The sequence below is a fragment of the Antechinus flavipes genome, chromosome 6 (genome assembly GCF_016432865.1).
Source record: "Antechinus flavipes isolate AdamAnt ecotype Samford, QLD, Australia chromosome 6, AdamAnt_v2, whole genome shotgun sequence".
Taxonomy (NCBI): domain Eukaryota; kingdom Metazoa; phylum Chordata; class Mammalia; order Dasyuromorphia; family Dasyuridae; genus Antechinus; species Antechinus flavipes.
This window is the reverse complement of record NC_067403.1, coordinates 91409923-91425914: the sequence shown is the minus strand read 5'-3', so window position 1 is coordinate 91425914 and position 15992 is coordinate 91409923. Positions and strand designations below refer to the sequence as shown.

At 32.5% G+C, this 15992-nt stretch overlaps 1 protein-coding gene across 1 annotated transcript in view; it reads left to right on the top strand.

The window, feature by feature from the left end:
* FSTL5 (follistatin like 5) overlaps nucleotides 1-15992 on the top strand; it is a 994361-nt gene that overhangs the window by 492539 nt on the left and 485830 nt on the right. Inside the window, exon 5 of the mRNA XM_051966050.1 lies at nucleotides 8529-8725. Coding sequence (XP_051822010.1) covers nucleotides 8529-8725 — 197 coding nt within the window. The remainder of the gene's footprint in view (nucleotides 1-8528; nucleotides 8726-15992) is intronic.

The following is a 15992-nucleotide window of genomic DNA, read 5'->3' as shown; positions in this document are numbered from 1 at the left end:
GGTTCTTATCTTGATTCCCAAAGACATACAAGGAGTCCAGTTAGAGATGCAAATAATACATTATATTGGTTCAGGGAAAGGATTCATCATTGACACATTCAGGACCTCCTGCATACTCTGGGTTCAGTGTTTCTGGAAAATATAACAAATCAAAAAGACAAGTTTAGGAGAGCCTTTAATATTCCTTGATCTGTATTAATCAATGATAATTTTTAACTAAACAAATTAAAAATGGAGAGAATAAGGAAGTCAGAAGTAAGATGGAACTTATTTGAAAGTAAGTCCTGAAAACAAGGTAGTGGGGCAAAGTCAAATCATTTTAGCAGCACCACTTGCATTCCAACAGTAACATGCTAATTATTCCAATGAAGAAAATCAAATTAGGTGGGATCACTGTTAATCAGATTCAGAACTGGGATAAAAATGGGAACCCATTAAACCTTCACTGGAGTACTGAATTTCTGGAGAAATATCTGTAGTTCTCTACAATCTGGGAAAATATCTGGGAGGATAATATATCTACAGATGTTATATTCTTCTTTAAGGTCATGTCTATTTCTGGAGACCTTCATTAGGCTAGATTGCTGAAATTAATTCAGGGATAAGTAGCAAAAGGATGCTACAACTATGTTTCCCCCTCCAAAGAACAAGTGCTTCACAATCCATACCTGTCTGTCTTTTCTATTTTCACTATTTTCTTTAGACCTCTTTTCTGTTGTGGTGCAATGAAAAGGTATCTAGTTAAGATGCAGAGAATTTTATTCATATAATGGACTTCCATTCTAATGCTATGATTTTTCTGACTACCATCAAGACCAGCTAAAATATCACCTTCTACAAGAAACCTTTCCAAATTCCCCTTCATTCATTTACTTTGTTAAAAATCTTCATTAAATTCTCACTATATCTGATTTGTACATAGCTATTTAAATTCTTGCTTCTTTAGGAGACTAAGCTCCTTGAAAATAGGAAATCTGTTTATTTGATTTTTGCTTGTTTATTTGCTTTTCTCCCTTCAGCATATGCATAATGCCTAGTTAAATATCTAGAATGTACATAATATATGTGTTAAACAAATGTTTGACCTTGAATCACTTTTTCTTTCTGGGAATGAGTTCCCTGATTTATAAAATGAAAGGTGCCTCCTAGGTTTAAATTTATCCTTACCCAATCATAGATAGATTTCTCCTCACATACCTTCCACCTTCTCATTCTCAATGAAACCTAACTTATTTTATATTATTTTATTTTATTTTTTGCTGTTGTTGTTTTCTAAAAATACCAAATGAGAAATACTATGTCATACCATCAGATACTTCAGAGGAATTGACACACTTCATATACCCAAAGTTATTAATAAACCTTCTCTCTGCTATCACTAGCTAGCAATCTCTCTGCTCCTTTAAAATTAGATCTATCCTGTCTACATCTTTGTTTTTCAAATCTATGGACTCTACTGGTCACTTTCTCACCAATCTCATTAAATTTTACATGTGGCTCAGAGTATTCTCTATCCCTACTCTTAATGCCTCATCTAAAATCCCCATTTCCTATTTCCCCATCATTTTCATGTATAATTCCTTTAGTACTTAGTTCACTCTAGAGATGGACAAGAAAATCAAACATTAAGCCCCCTCTACCCAACCACTTTTGCCTGAAGTTCTGAAATTCTTAAGGACACTCCTACTATTTCCTAATACTTTGATAGCTTATTACAAATTATAATAGATATTCAGAAGTATTTAAACATATTTTGTATTTAAAATTGTAGAAATTTGATTAGTTATTTGATTGGTTTCTTTTATAACTAGCATAGTGACTTCTCTATTTGCATGGTAAAAAAAAAAAAAAACACATCAAAACCAATGACAAACACTGCTGACTGCAAAAAAAAAAAAAAAAAAAATAGTAAACACTCCAAATCAATGCCTATCACCAAAAGTATTCAGATCTTCATAAATTTGAGAACGCCCTTTTTTTTTTCTTTTGTACTTATTCCAGTAATTCTGTATTTAATGGTCAAAGGATGTGAACAGACAATTCTCAGATGAAGAAATTGAAACTATTTATAGACATATGAAAATATGCTCCAAATCATCATTAATCAGAGAAATGCAAATTAAGACAACTCTGAGATACCACTACACACCTGTCAGATTGGCTAGAGTGACAGGGAAAAATAATGTGGAATGTTGGAGGGGATGTGGGAAAATAGGGACACTGATACATTGTTGGTGGAATTGTGAACACATCCAGCCATTCTGGAGAGCAATTTGGAACTATGCTCAAAAAGTTATCAAGCTGTGCATACCCTTTGATCCAGCAGTGTTTCTACTGGGCTTATACCCCAAAGAGATACCAAAGAAGGGAAAGGGACCTGTATGTGCCAAAATGTTTGTGGCAGCCCTGTTTGTAGTGGCTAGAAACTGGAAAATGAATGGATGCCCATCAATTGGAGAATGGTTGAGTAAATTATGGTATAGAACGTTATGGAATATTATTGTTCTGTAAGGAATGACCAGCAGGATGAATACAGAGATAACTGGAGAGACTTACATGAACTGATGCTGAGTGAAATGAGCAGAACCAGGAGATCATTATATACCTCAACAATGATACTGTTTGAGGATGTATCCTGATGAAGTGGATCTCTTCGATAAAGAGAGCTAATTCTGTTTCAATTGATCAAAGATGGACAGAAGCAGCTACACCCAAAGAAAGAACACTGAGAGGTGAATATAAACTGCTTGCATTTTTGTTTTTCTTCTCGGGTTATTTATACCTTCTGAATTCAATTCTCCCTGTGCAACAAGAAAACTGTTCGGTTCTGCACATGTATATTGTATCCAGGATATACTGTAACCTATTCAACATGTAAAGGATTGCTTGCCAACATGTAAAGGAGGTGGGGGGAGAGAGGGGAAAAATCGGAACAGAAGTGAACGCAAGGGATAATGTTGTAAAAAATTACCCTGGCATGAGTTCTATCAATAAAAAGTTATTTAAAAAAAAAAAGAACAATAATATTCCATAACAATGAAAAAAATTCTGTATTTAAATTGAGCAAATATTCTGATTTTACCTAAATTCTGTTTGTACTTCTGAATTCTCATTATTTGGAGTGAATAATAAAAGAAAGAAAGAAATTAAGTTTTATATGTAACAAATTATATTTACCAGAGGAAATAATTGCTTTTCCCCAAGCTATCCACTCAGGACATGAATTCCTATCTTATTGTTTCTGAAGGCATAGTAATATTACATTACATAGATGTATCACAATTTGTTTAGCCATTCTCCAATAAATGACTATCTACTTTGTTTCAGTGTTTTATTATCCCCCCAAAACACTACAATAAATCTATATCTATATATCTATATCTATAACTATATATATATCCATCTACATATATACGTGTGTATATGTATATGAGACATTTCTGTAATAGTCTTTCTTGAGATATATTCTTCTGCATGGGATTTTTGAATAAAATAGTATTTAGTCTTTTTTTTTAATATTTTGATTTTTTATTTATTTTAGAGTTTGGAGATTCATCTCATCGGATTAAGCCAGACAGGTCATTTATGGGGGAAAAATCCCTAATACAATACTCACCCCAAATAAATATTCATTTAGCTTTTGCTTTAAGATCTTTTGTGAGGAGAAAACTTTTTTTAAATAACTTTTTATTGACAGAACCCATGTCAGCGTAATTTTTTACAGCATTATCCTTTGCATTCACTTCTGCTCCGATATTTCCCCTCCCTCCCTCCACCCCTTCCCCCAGATGGCAAGCAGTCCTTTACATATTGAATAGGTTACAGTATATCCTAGATACAATATATGTGTGCAGAACCAAACAGTTTTCTTGTTGCACAGGGAGAATTGAATTCAGAAGGTATAAATAACCCGGGAAGAAAAACAAAAATGCAAGCAGTTTATATTCATTTCCCAGTGTTCTTTCTTTGGGTGTAGCTGCTTCTGTCCATCTTTGATCAATTGAAACAGAATTAGCTCTCTTTATCGAAGAGATCCACTTCATCAGGATACATCCTCAAACAGTATCATTGTTGAGGTATATAATGATCTCCTGGTTCTGCTCATTTCACTCAGCATCAGTTCATATAAGTCTCTCCAAGCCTCTCTGTATTCATCCTGCTGGTCATTCCTTACAGAACAATAATATTCCATGACGTTCATATACCACAATTTACTCAACCATTCTCCAATTGATGGGCATCCATTCATTTTCCAGTTTCTAGCCACTACAAACAGGGCTGCCACAAACATTTTGGCACATACAGCTCCCTTTCCCTTCTTTAGTATCTCTTTGGGGTATAAGCCCAGTAGAAACACTGCTGGATCAAAGGGTATGCACAGCTTGATAACTTTTTGAGCATAGTTCCAAATTGCTCTCCAGAATGGCTGGATGTGTTCACAATTCCACCAACAATGTATCAGTTTCCCTGTTTTCTCACATCCCCTCCAACATTCCACATTATCTTTCCCTGTCACACTAGCCAATCTGACAGGTGTGTAGTGGTATCTCAGAGTTGTCTTAATTTGCATTTCTCTGATTAATGGTGATTTGGAGCATATTTTCATATGTCTATAAATAGTTTCAATTTCTTCATCTGAGAATTGTCTGTTCATATCCTTTGACCATTTATCAATTGGAGAATGGCTTGATTTCTTATAAATTAGAGTCAATTCTCTATATATTTTGGAAATGAGGCCTTTTTCAGAACCTTTGATTGTAAAAATGTTTTCCCAGTTTATTGTTTCCCTTCTAATTTTGTCTTTGTTTTATTTGTACAAAAACTTTTCAATTTGATATAATCAAAATTTTCTATTTTGTGGTCAATAGTGATCTCTAGTTCTTCTTTGGTCATAAAGTCCTCCCTCTTCTACAGGTCTGAGAGGTAAACTATCCTATGCTCTTCCAATTTATTTATAATCTCATTCTTTATGCCTACGTCATGAACCCATTTTGATCTTATCTTGGTGTACAGTGTTAAGTGTGGGTCAATGCCTAGTTTCTGCCATACTGATTTCCAATTTTCCCAGCAATTTTTGTCAAATAGTGTATTCTTATCCCAGAAACTGGGGTCTTTGGGTTTGTCAAACACTATATTATTAAAGTTATTGGCTGTTTTGTCCTTTGAACCTAACCTATTCCATTGATCAACTAGTCTATTTCTTAGCCAATACCAGATGGTTTTAGTAACTGCTGCTTTATAATATAATTTTAGATCTGGTACAGCTAGGCCACCTTCATTTGATTTTTTTTCATTAATTCCCTTGAAATTCTTGACCTTTTGTTTTTCCATATGAACTTTATTGTTATTTTTCTAGTTCATCAAAGTAGTTTTTGGGGAGTCTGAGTGGTATAGCACTAAATAAATAGATTAATTTAGGTAGTATTGTCTTCTTTATTATATTTGCTCACCTAATCCAAGAGCATTTAATATTTTTCCAGTTGGTTAGATCAGACTTAATTTGTGTGGAAAGTATTTTGTAGTTTTGCTCATAAAGTTTCTGATTTTCCCTTGGCAGATAGATTCCTAAATATTTTATACAATCAGTAGTTACTTTAAATGGAATTTCTCTTTGTAACTCTAACTGTTGAGTTTTGTTAGTAATATATAAGAATGCTGATGACTTATGTGGCTTTATTTTGTATTCTGCAACTTTGCTGAAGATGTAGATTGTTTCTAATAACTTTTTAGTAGAGTCTCTGGGATTCTCTAAGTAAACCATCATATCATCAGCAAAGAATGATAATTTGGTTTCCTCATTGCCTATTCTTATTCCTTTAATCTCTTTCTCAACTCTTATTGCCAAAATTAGCTAGTCATGTTTTTTAAAAAGTATAATTAAAATTAATTTCTAGAGGAATTGGGACAATTTATAGATCCCCCAGTAATGTACAATGTGTGTGACTTCTTGAAATACTTCCAACAATGTCTTCTTACTATTTTTAAAAAATCTTAGCTGGTATGTTTGGATAGAGATGAAACATCAGACATTTTGATTCACATTTCTCTCAAATTATTTGGTGAGGCAAGTTTTCATTGTCAGGTGTTTCTGTAATCTATAACCAAACAAATCACAATCTCAATATTAGCACTTCTCCATAGAATAGGACAAAGTTATCATAAACTATAGATCTCATATTTAAAGTTAGAATTATAGAATTCCTTTTAAACACTAAAGCAGATAAATTACAGCTACCTTCTGAACTATCCCTGTCAGTATGAAAGCATAATAAAGATTCTTATGTGTGGGATATAGTTTATGTGACGCACAGCTTAACAAAGAGCTAAAGCCTTCAAATTCCTTCTGTGATATATATTTAGGCCGATAATCATCTTTACTTAATAACTTTATTAGCTGGCTGTGTCAACAAGCTTCAAATTCATGAATAATTAGAAAGCTGAGTGTTTGCATGCATTTTATTTAGAAGTAAATAGCTAGGAAAGTCTTTTTAAGCTTTTTAAGCACTTCTAGAAAGTACCTCCAACTATTTAATGACTTATAGAGTTTGATAGTAAATGTAAAAAAGTGAGTTCTTTGGCAGGTTGGGAGTGGAAGGGAGATTCTATATATAGATAATCTAAATTTGAAATAAGATTATAAAAGTTCAAAACAGAAAACATTGATGGCTTTAATTAGTAAATTCAACTCACTGATGGAAAATAGATAAGATCAGAACAAAATATATTTTTAAAACTACCTCCATCTTGAAGTTGGAGAATTATCTTGGACACTGAGTTGTTCAGTGGTTTGCATAAGATTTTGCAGACAGTATTTCAGATAGGACTGAAATCCATAATGATTCTCTGAAAATTGGACTATACTTATACAATAAATAAGATTTCACTGCAAAAAAACTTATACGATTCAATTAGTCCAGTGATCAGACTAACACATTTAAATGACTTTTTAATTTTAAACAATCAGCTCATTGGGGGACATTATTATACTACTTTAGAAATCAAGTTTTTTTTATATTTGTCTGAGGGAGTGGTGGTTTAAAAAGAATAGATCAAGAATCAAGGGTATTTTTCATCTAACCTAAGTAATGACCAATGCTGAAATTACAGGTAGTATTGAAATCATAGTAGAGATTAGATAGAGAGCAACATTCTAAAAATAAATTGAATTTCATTTTAAGTGCTTACTATGTGCCAGGAATTGTGGATATTAGATTTGGACTCAGAGGACTCTGGCTTTCCTGTTTTTTATCTCTGTAACTTTGGAAGAGTCATTTAAACTCTCATCTCTAAAATGAAGAGGTCAAACTGCTCTCCAAATGTATATATTATCTGAATACAAAAGATTATACCACAAAATAGAAATTGGAAAAATGAAATATAAATAGCATTTTGCTTCTATGAACTAGGTATTAATGCTTCAACAAATAAGCAATATATAAAAATGGAAATTTTTTAAAATTATATTTGATACAAGGAAGAACATGCAACCAGAATAGAAAGGGAATCGGTGATTTTGGTTTTTTGTTTTTGTTTTTGTTTTTTTGTATCAGTGTCTATTTTCCTATATGTGGATAAAAAAATATAGAAGGAATTCCCTCAATCATAAGTGGCCAAAGGGATAACTAAGAGTTTTTAAGACATTTGCCAATATGAATAACCACATGAAGAATTATTTCTTTAAAGACAATTGTTATTCTAAGTTGATAAATGTTTATGATATTAAAAAATCCCTAACTTTGATGTTACCCTCTATTATGAATTTATAATCTTTGCATGATATATCTTTTTCTGTCATATTTACTATAGCTTTATACTTGTTTCATTTTAATGAGATGTTTATAGAGATGGCCCAGCGATGCTAATATATGTATGCACATTTGATTTTCTTTAACCTGAATGACCTTTGAGTGAAGACTCTCAAACTATTGGCATAAACATCAGTTATTTAGTAAAGTAGATGGATTTTTAATTAGTCATGTATTTATTGAAATACTTTGCCCAATACTTTGTTTCTATGAGAAAGAGAGAAACCTGCACAACATATGTATTCTGTCCTCCAAGTGATTAGCATCTAGTTATTGAGACCAAAGTTAAATATATGAAAAAGGAACAAATATAAGACAGTATATACAAATGATACATTTTCTTTTTTGGAAAATTTTATGCTTATGAATCATGGAATACCATAATATCCCAAGGAAAAGTTCATGAGCTAAAATATAGCAAATGATATGACCAATGACAAAATGAATGCCAAAGACAGCTTAAAAGATATAATCAAGGAAATATATGATGTTGAAAATATTTGGACCAATTGTGTTTTGAGAGTAAAGGATTACTTTCTCAGTTTCATAAAGTCAGCTAAGATGCTGTAATGCTTCTATATTATATAAATTGTTCATTATATGTATTTAATAGATTTGTTGTACCAAATTTGATAGTTAAAACCACCTGTTTTCTATTTTGCACTATTTTTATGTCATCTCAAAAATCCTTCATTTGATAATTTTTTTTTAATTTGTTCATAGGGGACAAGTGCAAAGCTACTGAATTCAGCAAGATGAAAAATAGGTTCTTGGATCTACAAAATCAGAAGTATGTTACACAAGAAAATGAAAACCCACCTGAAGATGAAATAGTTCGGAAGAAGCTGCTGGTGGATCAAATGTTTAAATATTTTGACTCTGACAACAATGGGCTTGTAGACAGTAATGAACTATCTCAGGTAAGAGGAAGGCATGTATATGTGTGTGTATGTGTGTGATTGCAACAATAGAGATATATATTACATTATATACTATATCTATGATATACATAGAAGATATATATAATTCCTAGAAACTAAATAGTTGTTTATAGTTTTGTAAAATTATTAAACATATTAACATATTAAAGATTGAACAATATGCTTAATCATAGGATTATTGATTAGATTCATTAAATTTTTTATATTAATTACTTTTTATATTATTTAAATTTGAGTAACTTAAATATAGCACATAAGATAAATATTAGTTTTTAAATGTCTAGGAACCCAATTCTCTAAACATTTTGATTTTTTATTCAAAATAAAATAACATGTCTTTTAAACATCTCATTGTGAGGTACTACGTTATATGAATAATATGCTATGATGAGAATGTGAGGAGAGTATCATATGAATTTAGTAAGGAAAGATAGGTTGGAATTAAGTTGTGAAATATTCAGTAAAATAGTGTTTATTGTTATCAAAATTGGAGAACTAGTTAGGAGTCTACTCTCTAGTTCAATTCTAAGGTGTTAGCAGATTAACTAAAGATAACAGTGAGAATAAGAACACATTTTAAAAGCATCATATAGGAAAAATATATCAATTTGGGTTCTGGAAGAATTCAAGATGACTTTGAGGTTACTAACTTGTAGCACTTGGGTAATAGTGGCCTCTGAAACCTACTTCCTATCTCAAACTCCCAGAAATGTATCTACAATGCCTATTGATGAAGATTGGTTATGCATATTTCAATACTGGAAGTAATTTTGTCACTATGAACAAATCCACCAAGGACAGGTCAGTGAAAGAGTACAATGTCAGGTGGTGTGATGTAGTAGAAAAAATACTAAATATCAGGAGACATATTCCAGTTCTGACTCATGTCTAGATGTAACATAAAAAAGTCAATAAACATTTGAAACCTCAGTTTCCTCATTTGTAGAATAAGGAAAACAATACTTGTACTCCCTATTATACAAGAGTCTTATAAGAAAATGTTTTACAGACTTTAAAACACTTACACAAATGTAGGTGTTTATTATTGCTGTCCAGACTGTAGGTTTTTCATGAGTTTCATCTCACGAATGTGCACGTGCACTTTCACACCCATACACACACACACACACACACACACACACACACACACACACACACATCATTCATGTGTAAGATAATTTCATCATAAATTCTTTCTAGATTTAGCTAGCCTGCTTCTGAGATGATGGACATAATCTAATGTTAAATTCAGTGCTTCAAGACATTGTTTCTTGGGACTGCAAAGCTTGTTCTAATTAGTACAGCCCTGAAGATGCCTCAAGGCCACAAGGAAAAATGAATAGGATTTTAGTGAAGATTTTCATAATTATAGTATCTGTTAAAATGACTAATATCGCATTAAAGCAGACATATCCAATCACCCTACACACACATTCCCTAAAGATGGAAGTTTGCAATCTACATGGTTAACATTTGTACTGATAGGGTAGATCTTTCTTTTGAAAAGTGTCATATTATAAAAATAGCACTATATTTGTAGTCAGATAATTTGATTTCAAATCCTGCTGTCATCAGCTTGGTGTGATCTTGCATAAGGGACTGAAGCTCTCTTTACTTTAGGTAGCTCATCTATAAAATTATGGAGTCAATTTAGATCACTTCAAACATTCCTTTCAGTTTTAAATCTATGATTGTGTATACAAGGAGAATGGAAGAAAATGTAAGGTGGAAGTACTGACAGTTGAAAATGATATTTGCTACCTTCCCCATCTTGATGATTATTTAGTAAACATTATTATCTGGGAAAGAATGGAGGATGATTTAACAGCAGTCCCACAAATGAGACAAACTTTTTTTTTTTCCATTGCTAAGTATAGCACAAAAAACATAATACCTAACCATTAGAGTCCTGAAGGGGAAAACAAGATAGATAATAGAGAGATGCTAATTCCTCAAATTATGAAATGCCATAACTATTATAATTAAAGTTAATATTTCAATCACAAAATTAGTCATTGTTTACTCTCATTAAATATTGTTATATTATTTAAATAGTTAATTTAAACTCTTATTTGGTATTTATGGGAGTAGGTGATATTTTAATGGAATTTTGGATAATAAGTTAAAATGTAACTTAGTGAGAATTATCTATCAGTTGTATGGAATTTCATATCCAGGCAAAGTCTACACAAATTAAACATTTTCATCTATATTTTGCTAGGCACTAGGGATACAAGTAGTTATTGAAGAAATTCAATCTATAAATATTTATTAATTGCTTGCTATGTACTGTGGCTACTATGCTAACTTGCATCTTACCCCTGTTAGTTACTTTCTGTTTATCTTATAGGATAGGGGCAAGATGCAAGAATTAAGAGAGGTTATAGAAGACTTCTAGTTAAAAAAAAAAAAAAGAAAAAAAGAAAAGAAATAAAGGACTTTATCTGGCACTTAAAAGAAACTAGGAACGTTAGTAAGTGAAGTCGAGTATAGAGTGTGTTTCAATATCTGTAAACAATTCCTGAAGTACAGAGATGGGATGTCTTATTCATGAAACTGCTAGGACTCCAGTATCCTTGCACTGAAGAGTATCTGTCAGGGAGTAAAAACATAAAAAGGTGAGAGGAAGGGGTTAGATAAAAAAGACCTTGTTTTGAATAATAAATTAAGCATTAATCCCAGAGACAATAGGGAGCCACTGGAGTTTATTGAATAGGGGTATGGTGGTAGAGGTGACATGTTTGGATATGCACTTTAGAAAAATCACTTTAGTGGCTGAATAAAGATCAAAGATAAATGTATATATGCATGTATGTATATATGTATGTATCCATGCAGGTCGAAATGGAATATAGGGAAAATCAAAGAAGGAGGAATAGAAAAAAAAAAAACTTTTAACTAAACATTTTGCTTAAAATCACTATCTGGTTGATTGTCTTATCTCTGTTAAGAAGAAAGAGACTGAGGGAATTTGGCTTCTAAACTCCTAGCCAACAGCTCATAGCAGTCTTCTTCATGTGTTAAATCCCAGTATAATTTTATTTTCTATAAGGATTATGCTCACAGTGGGTGTTTTTAGATTTATTTTAAAAAATTGATATCAATGTGTGAGTAAGTTAAATTCATAATCTGGACGCAAATCTTAAACTGGAAAATGGAAAGTCTGGGTCCTGGGAGAGGCAAAATAAAATAAAATAAAATAAACTGAAACAACAGAAATTAAAGTTAAATTTGTAATGCCAGAAAAATTGAGGCAAGATAGAGATTAGAGAGCATTTAATATTTTATTTGAAAGAGAGAGATTTACTAGGACCAAATGGATCCATGGTTTGGTTCCAGGGCTGAATGAGACTATTGTCTCCAAGAATCCAGCAACAATGTGAGTTCTCAATGACATATATATATATACACACACACACACATACACACGTGGCTCAGATACAGGGGGTAGACAGAGGCAGGGGCAGAGTCAGGGTGCTGAGAGTGGAAACAGAACTATGGATCTAGTTCTGACAGGATGGAGGAAAACATTCTGGTAAGTAGGGAAGGGCTGGGGTCATGATCTCTAAAATAGAAGGTCCTTTATCCTTATCAAATATTTTGATGATTAAGAGGAAGGGGTGATTTTACAGAATTGAGCAGAACAATTAGAAACCGAGGCAGGACAATTTAGGGAAACTGAGTCAGGATAATAAAAGAGAACTGTGGCACAACACATTAGAACTTAGAATTTATCTATCGTGTAACTTCCTTTTGTATTGTTTGAACTCTGAGTCCCAGATATATGATATGACTTATTCAAGATTACATATATCTCACATTGTAGTACTGGGATTTGAACGCAGGTTCAAATCCAATATTCCTTCAACTACACAAATTAGAGCCTCTTCCCTTCCCATTTCCAAAATTACCATGGATTCTGTTTCTTTTTGATCCAGCCACAAAATCCTGTCTTTTCCATCTTGTTATTCCCCAAGGTGGAAGAGAATGTTAAACATGTACAATACTTATTTCACCTGAAATTGTGTTTTTTGGGGAAAACAATCATGTTAGATGGAATTATGTGGTAGAAACTTGTAATGCTGGAGAAACTGAGGCAAGATAGAGATTAGAGAGTTTTTAATATTTTATTGGAGAGGGAGAGATTGTTCTGGAGGAATGTTGCCCCCAGGGCTGATGTCTCAAAATATACAATAGTGAATGTGAGTTTCCCATGAAATATATACATGTGGCGCTAAGCAACTGGGGTAGATCAAGGCAGAGGTGGAGTCAGGACACAGAGAGGGGGAATTTCCAAGAAACAGACCATCAATCCGGTTCTGACAGGTTGGGAGGGGGGGTTAGGACCATAAATTCTGATAATTTGGGATTAAGAAGAACAATAGCAGAATGGGGGGAGGCACTGGACATTCTGATAAATTGGAAGGTCTGGAATCATGATGTCTAAAATAGAAGGTCTTTCTCCTTATCTGGATTAAACTTTTACAGGTTATAATCTTAGAGTAGCCAGATCTAAATTGTAACAATCCTATTGATCAGGAGGGGGCAGGATTCTAACCAGGGGGATTGGGGCAGAACAATTCAAGGAACTGGAGCAGGACAATTCAGGGAAACTGAGTCAAAACAGTTCAGGGAATGTGAGGCAGAACAGTTCAGGGAAACTGAGACAGGACAATTAGGGAAACTGAGGCAGGACAATAAAAGGGAACTGTGGCACAACAAACTTGTCATATTTTAAATGAAGGAAAATACTGATAGTGCCTTTCTTTGAGTTATCTTGATTCAAGTCTCTAATTTCTAAAACTGGGTCTTGGAGAAAGGATGGGATAATTTCCCCCCTATAATCCAGGCTTGTGAAAGATACATCAACCAGTAATAGAATTCATGCTTCCTGAGCTATTGAAGCCTAAACATTAGCCCCATTGATGCCTATAAATCACTTCCCAAACTATTCCCATTAAACTCCTCCCCAAACCATCTAGTCTGGGAAATCCTCCATTTATTGAATCAGTTATTTGCTGTAAAATCTCCCATTTTCTCATTGCCAGAGGGATTTGTTTTTAGCTTGGATGTCAGACTCTAGGATAGGTTCCCTCCAGAATTGTATTCATAACATCACTGAAAAGCCATAGATAATATAATTCTCCAAGGCCCTGGAATTATTCAGAAGTTGAGTAAATGAGCTATTCATCAGTCCCTAAAATTAAGTAAAAACTTCCTCAAGTGGAACCAGCATACATATCTCTGGACTTATTTCACCACCTCTGAAAATCCTTCTTCCCCTACTTGGGTAGAGTCTGAACCACAAGTTCAGATTAATAGGAAACTTAAAAAACAACCAAACTCTTATATGTTTTAATAATATTTGGAGAGAGTTTGATGCTTTCAGTAATATAACTGTGATGACCAATAGTTTGGGTTTTTTTTTTAACTTGGTTGTTCTCACAGTTTAACTACTTTGTCTTTTTTAGACACCAAAATTCAGATATACAATTATATAAACTATTTTCCTGATTTTTGTCCAAAAAGAAAAAAAGACCGTGTCCAAAAAGAAAATCAGATTTATGTATAACTTTTCTATGAATCTATGTGAACTTTTCAGTGTTACTGGTTTCTTTCCCATATATTCAGATATTGTGCATTCATTTAGGAATTTTGTCATGGAATGAAATTCACCAACTTATAATTTGAAGATTTCCTTTTTTTGACTTTGTAAAAATTAATCTGCATTTTTTTCTGAGCCCTGCAGTGTCTTTCATTTTCCAAGTCCCTTCCCCCTTCAGTTCAACTATCAGTGCAATGTTCATATCCTCAAAGGGAAATTTTACTATATTTATAGCAATTAAGTGTTCTCTTACCATCTACTTCTTTTAATAAAATTATGAAATTATCAACCAAATTGTATGAGAATATTAAAACCTTTTCTATATGGAAAGGTTTGGTTTTTAGGATTAGAGATGATGCATGGCTTTTATGGTTTCATTTAGGAATCATTTGTAAACCTCAATGATCCATTACATCCTTGTGGGTGATTGACAGTCCTGCTGAGTTAAGATCAAGAGTGGAATGTTGATTATCTATGAATGTATTGATTTAGAATTCTTTTTTTTATTATAGCTTTTTATTTACAAGTTATATGCATGGGTGATTTTTCAGCATTGACAATTGCCAAACCTTTTGTTCCAATTTTTCCTCTCCTTCCTCCCATTCCCCTTCCCCATGACATGTTGACCAATATATGTTAAATATGTTAAAGAATAAATTAAATACAATATAAGTATATTGATTTAGAATTCTACAAGTCACCTTCTAAATCTGGTTTAAAAATGGCATTAGCAACAAATAGGTTACACTTGTCTTCTTGACATATTAAGAAAATTCATCTTAACATCTGAGGTTTTTCAGAATGAAACATAATAAGAACCTCAAATTTTATAGTATCTTTCATATCCCATAATGATACTTTTATAATGTTCAGTCCCTGCAGGGAATAGAAAATGAATAAATAATAACTTTTCCCATGACTTAATTCATTAACATGGGTGTATATGGCATCAGAATTTGAGAACTAGCTTTTCTATAAATTTTAAATTAGAAAGCATTGTAAATCAAGAAGTGACTATCTACAATGATAATGATATATGTTAATAATTTCCTTATCATTAGCAAAAAAAGATATTGTATCTAATTACACAAAATTGTCAGTGACTGATATCCAGGTCAAGTAAATTCACATGATAAGTTTGTGTCAGTATTCTTATTAATGCAAGGCAAAGACTTTCATAGTTATATAAAGATAAACTGTTCTGTAATTGTGTTGGTGCATCCCTAGAAGAGCGATCTGCTTTGTTAATGAATACAAGGTATAATGAATTCTAAAATAGAGATTTGCTGGCATTGACTACATTGTGATAAATATTTAGCTATTGCAATTCTAAAAGACACTCTACTAGATGGAAGAAAAGTTTTAATAAGTAGAGTTAAAGGGGAAACTCACAATAATGAAATCACAGTTTCTTAAGATATTGGAGATGTTTATAAACCCTAAAACAACCCTGTTTTTTAAAAAATTCTATCATTCCTGTTTTTCACATCATCTATAGGATTTTACTATATCCTACCATTTCCCCCCTTCATAACTATAAATGTTATTGATTTTTATTTCCTTTCTTGACTGAAAACAATAACAACATCAACAACCAATAACAATCAAACCACCCCTAGTGTAGCTTTAGTATATATAAAC